The 5,950-nt window shown below is 35.0% G+C and overlaps 1 protein-coding gene across 1 annotated transcript; it reads left to right on the forward strand.

Moving 5' to 3' along the window:
• Window positions 1-1,139: 1,139 nt before the first annotated feature.
• On the forward strand, window positions 1,140-3,480 carry LOC125261651 (CD209 antigen-like). The gene is made up of 4 exons (XM_048180205.1): window positions 1,140-1,699; window positions 1,786-1,895; window positions 2,676-2,779; window positions 2,895-3,480. Exons 1-4 carry the CDS (start codon window positions 1,378-1,380, stop codon window positions 3,028-3,030), a joined length of 672 nt encoding a protein of 223 aa, XP_048036162.1. The 5' UTR covers window positions 1,140-1,377; the 3' UTR covers window positions 3,031-3,480.
• The last annotated feature ends 2,470 nt before the right edge of the window (window positions 3,481-5,950 follow it).

Below are 5,950 nucleotides of genomic sequence, written 5' to 3' on the forward strand. Positions count from 1 at the left end.
ATTTTAATGCATTGTTGCCTTTTATCTGCATCATATTTGGGGTTTCACATAGCTCAGTTGGCAAAGCATTGCAATATATAACAATGTGCAATCATGTGATCATACAATCGTGAGTTCGATCCCAGGGTTAGGATGCGTTCCGCATGTGCTCATAAAGTGTATATGCACTATAAATCACTTAGGGTAGGTTTAGGGATGGGGTGGGTGTAGTTGTTAATAAAAAAAAAGATTTTTTTTTTTTGAACACACATTTTGATTGGTAACGACAGTCATACGTAATTTCATGATGACAGACGTAACACTAGACTGTCATTATTGTCACGCCAGCTAGAGGGCGCATGACTTTAAAATGTAAATATAGGTTGTAATAAGGTGCTTGAAAAACGAAAAAAGTTCCTTTAAAAGTTCCTGAAAAGTATAAAAGTTCATTTTCTCAAAGAAATAAAAACTCATTCAGACACACACAGACATCAAGAATCAGCGTATGAATCTCAACAGTGATTACTATAAAAAAAGCTTGGTGTTGGAGTGCATTCCGTGAGCCACCAATCAAAACTCATTGTGTGTGTCTAAATGACACAGTAGTTCATACATTTTTGTGCAGAGTCTGATACTGTAAAGTCTCCGGGCTGTTATACAACCCAAATGTTGGGGTGTTTTTTAAATTTGAATAAAATGAAAACTAAAAGACTTTCCAATCACATTAGCCAATATTTTATTCACAATAAAACACAGAAATTTTACACTTTTATCCACTAAATGAGCTAATTTCAAATTTGATGCCTGCTACAGGTCTCAAAAAAGTTGGCACGGGGGCAACAAATGGCTGAAAAAGCAAGAAATTTTGAAAAGATTCAGCTGGGAGAACATCTAGCAACTAATTAAGTTAATTGATATCAGGTCTGCAGCATAATTAGCTATAAAATAGATGTCATAGAGAGGCAGAGTCTCTCAGAAGTAAAGATGGGCAAAACTGTGAAAGAGTTTGTAAAAAGATTGTGGAAAACTTTAAAAACAATGTTCATCTTTGTCAAATTGTAAAAGCTTTGCAAATCTCATCATCAAAAGATTCAGAGAAACTGGAGAAATCTCTGTGCGTAAGGGACAAGGCCGAAGACCTTTATTGGATGCCCGTGGTCTTCGGGCCCTTCAGACGACACTGCATCACTCATCGGCATGATTGTGTCAATGACATTACTAAATGGTCCCTGGAATACTTCCAGAAACCACTGTCTGTAAACACAATCCGCCGTGCCATCTGCAAATGCCAACTAAAGCTACAGTTGGTTGATTTGAAACCTAATTTCTAATCATATGAAGGGTATACACTGATATCTGTGTGTTTTTGTCCTGTTTGTCAGGAGGAAGCAGGTGTTGATGACAGTGTTTCTCGGGCTCATTTGTGTTGTTCTGCTGGTCTTCATCATACTGCAGCACATCTCCAACACAGCAGAGAGAGAATATCTGTTCAAGAGTTACCAGAACACAGTTGAAGAGTTCAATCAGACCATCAACAGCTTACAGGACAATTACACTGAACTAATGACTGAAAAAGACCAACTGAAGAACAGCTTCAACTCTCTGAGTCAGAAGAAACTGGAGCTGGAGACCAGAGCCAATGATCTTACAGCTGAGAAAAAACAGTTACAGAAAAGTGTTGACTCTTTCAATCAAAAGAAATTGCAGATAGAAAGCAAAGGTTAGTACAAATAGATTTATGTGTAATATGTATATTTGGCATTTTACAACACATTAATAAACACAATTGTTTATGTTTATCGATAGGAAATGGCAGGTTTTTCACATCCAATGTTTTGATGAGCTGGTCTGACAGCAGGAAGTACTGCAGGGATCAAGGTGCTGATCTGGTCATAATCAACACTGAAGAGAAGCAGGTGAGTTCAGTGGCAAATAGATCTAGTTACCGCAATGTTGTGAATGAACATACTGTACTGAAATAGATTTTGTCACATACAAACAACCAAAGAACCAGATAGAAAACAATGATCGACAATTAATGTTGAAAAGATGTTAAAAATTTCAACAAATAATCAATGGAAATGGCATTGAATCAATGTTACAATGTGATGTTGGTTCAACATCATTCTTGCACTCTCAGAAAATGAAACACTACAACTGACTTAAAGCCACACAGCCTGAAATCAACTGAAGATAAAAGAAGACAATAAATCTCTCAAGATCTCAGCAGAAGTTCTTTTTGAGAATTAACAGGTTTAGATGTTGATGTTTTATTGAAAATGTTTGGTCACCATTCTGGTGGTTAGTGTTTCCTTGAATGATGTTGAACCAATATAACGTTGTAACATTGATTCAATGCCATTTCCATTGATTTTTTTTGTTGAAATTTCAAAATTTTTTCAACATTAATTGTGGGTGCAAAAGAGATATTGATTCAGTGTGGTTAACGTTGACACATTAACATTGATTTAACATTATTTAGATCATTGTTTGCTATCTGGGCAGTAATTAAAAGAAACAGTCACACCAAAGTCTTGTGTCTTAAAACTGCTTGGAAAATAAATGCTTTATTCTTGCTTTTGAATATTCATTTTTAATGCTGGTAATTGTCTTTGATTTCTGTCCATCAAATAATACCATAAAGATCTTAAATGTTATGATAACCCTCACTCTTTAATTGTTTTATTTACACACAGAGGTGCATATCTTCATTTGTCAAAGAGAGAGTGTGGATTGGTTTGTCTGACATTGAGAACGAGGGCAGAATGAAATGGGTGGATAATTCAACACTGAAAAAAGGGTAAGTGACAAAACACTCACAGACAATCACTGTTTACTTTTTGCATTTAGTTTTATAGCATGAGTGAGTAAATGCTTTTAGAACTCTTCAGGAACTGAATCTGATTGTTATCCAGGTTTTGGGAAAGAAATGAGCCGAATGACGCTGGTAGAAATGAGGACTGTATTGAACTGAATCCCGTAAAACCCGTCCTGAGCAACTGGAATGACATCCCATGCTCAGTGATAAGAAAATGGGTTTGTGAGAATTAACATCTGCTCCTTCATCTTCATGATAGCTTTGACTCATATCTTCCAGCTTCATTAGTTCATTAGTAGTTCATTTAATAAATAACTAACTTTAGGATTTCATTTTTTAATCTTTTTTTATATAATTTTCAAAACAAAGAGTAGCTATTAAGATGTAATTTGTTAGAAGAAAAGTATTTTTTTTCTAACTGCAATAATAAATGACAAAATTCTGTTTCTCATATTTTTCTTAGTAGTAGACAATCACAATAAATGACACAAGTCTAAAGCTTCCCTGATTCACACTGTTATTCTAATACAGGATTACTGTGAAACTGCTTTTCAGTTCAGTTGGTTCCCTTTAAATTAACCCTCTGGAGTCTGAGGCTGATTTGGGGCCTGGAGAAGTTTTGACATGCCCTGACATTTGTGCTTTTTTCAGTTGTTCATAAACATATTAATGGAAAAAGTGTCATTACACTGTATTCATTAGACTGTATTCAGCACAAACTACGTTACAATAAAAGGAACATGTATGTACATGTTTGTATTTTTTAAGAAATAACGTTTATGCGTGGTTATTGAAAAAAAAAAAAAAAACTTAAGTCACTGAAATAAGGCCAAAAAACTAATGTTATATATGTGTTCACAAGACTTCTGGGTATTGAAGATTGTAGACTAGAATTTTTGCTTCAACATGTAAAAATTATCCTGCCTACTCGTTCATTTATAACAATATATTGATTTAGTTTTTGTAAGACACTTTTTGTCAAGAAACACAGCATGCGTGGAGGCATGAATCTTGATGAATAATGCTGTGATTCACACCTGAGAAGACAAAAGATTTGCATAATGAGCTGTAATATGCTCTTTCAGTCAGGTAGGCTCTGTGAAAAAAACCCTATGTGAACATGTCTCAAGCTCATCATGGTGTATATCAAACATACAGAAAAAACAACAATACTGTGAAATATTATTACAATTTAAAATAATGGTATTCTATTATATACTTTAAAATATAATGTATTTCTGTGATGAAAAATGTCTGAACAATTATGTTACCTCTTACCTTATATAGCCTTTTAGCACATTTGGAGAAATATTGATGGATTATCATATGTTTATGTCAATTTTCTGTACAGAGGAGTAATATTTATTCAATATTTATTGTCATCACTATGAGCGCTGGATACTGTGTTTTCAATTCATACTTGCAGCCGGAGGGCGCTCTGTGCACCTTTAGTCCACAATTTACTCTAAAGAAGAACAGGCCATGTGACATTCCAGGAACTAAAAGAGGCTTCCAGAGATTGCTAACCATGGCTATAACACACAGATAAACACTTTTCAACACAATAAATACACAATTGAGACGATGTATGCATGTATTGCCTCAGAATTTGCACATGAATACCGCTCGCTCCGTGGGCGTGGCCGCATTAGTGGATAATGAGCTTAATCACAGGCGTCTGACATGTGTCTCTTTTCATAGATTACATAAACAGAAAATATTTGTTTTCGATTTGACATACACGATTTAAAACCTGACATTTCAACGTTTCTTTAGACATAAGTCAAATTTTTTTGTGATTAGTATTCACTAAGTTACACTTCATTTTCTGAGATCTATCAGATTGGACTTCGTTCAGAGGGAGACGACAGAGCACACATCATTTTAGTTTTCTTTATTTTGCAAAAAGCACAACATTTTGTTTTTATTCTGAGTGTACACAAATAAAATAAGATATTTCACAGATTAAAATGGTGTATAACTCTTAATTGTATGTGCAACATTGACAGAGTATTTTGAGTCTCTTTCACGCTGGTAAGAAAAAACCGAGGTGGTATCGCCAGCGATACCTCTGACTCGAGGGAGCTAAATGGTCACTTTTACATCATTAACATTGTAAACCCATATTTTTATTTCATGTTTCATTCTTGTATCTGCTTTGCTGCACTTTGGAGAGATTTTCTTCAGTCCAGCAGGGCGCAGCAGAGAGCAGGTTTATCAGAGGTTAGTCGTCTCAGTGAGTTCAGCAGGCTATGGACCCTTTTCACATTCCCAGGGTTCTCAGAAGCAGAAGTTGTCATAGTTGGGAAAACTTCAAGCAGTGAATGAGACAATAACAAATATAATTTTTGTATTTCCTTTTGCTCCAATAGCAAAAGACAAAATTCATGTTAGTGTTTACATGACTTTACAAAAGAGGGAAAAATATAGAGAGATTGAATACAGCAGTCAGAAAAGGGAAAGATATAAAATTTCCCACATAGCAACATTGTGTCAGCCCAGATCCGGCCCACATCTGGCACATGTGGCGTGATGATCCCACATGCTGTGTGGGCCGCTTCTGTTTGCCAGATCTGAGCAGGCCACAGTATTGCCACATGTCAGCCAAGAGCAAAGAAATAAACCTAAACAATACCTTATCTGAGCCACAAAATTTATGTATATTAACTATGGAGTCATCTCAGACTTAATAAGCCTGTTAACAAGCAGAATCACTGAAGGAAATAGAAACAACTCTAACAGAAACAACTCAACAAACCGCATTACCAGCTTCACTTATTACAAACCAGATTGACTTTATTTCTGTTAGACATCTACAGAAATTGTTACTGAGAATTAACAGAGGTTTAACTCTAATGTGTTTCATGTGAAATCACCATAATGGTGATTAGTGTTTACATTAGTTGGGCTTTTAACTCTTATTATACATTTGTTTTTTTCTGGTTGTTGTGATTGTGTGTTCGTTGAACATGCAGATTTCATACAGGGACATAAAGAAATGGACTGGCATACATTTCCCACAGCTTTCCTCAAGTTTTAAAGACTGTATAAAATGTTAGTCGCAAATATGCACTATTTGATTTTTTTTTTTTTTTTTTTTTTTTTTAGGGTGTACTTTTTTTTTTTTACACAGCATTTGTTCTCTCTCTCACT

This window comes from Megalobrama amblycephala, unplaced genomic scaffold, assembly GCF_018812025.1.
Source record: "Megalobrama amblycephala isolate DHTTF-2021 unplaced genomic scaffold, ASM1881202v1 scaffold450, whole genome shotgun sequence".
Lineage (NCBI taxonomy): Eukaryota > Metazoa > Chordata > Actinopteri > Cypriniformes > Xenocyprididae > Megalobrama > Megalobrama amblycephala.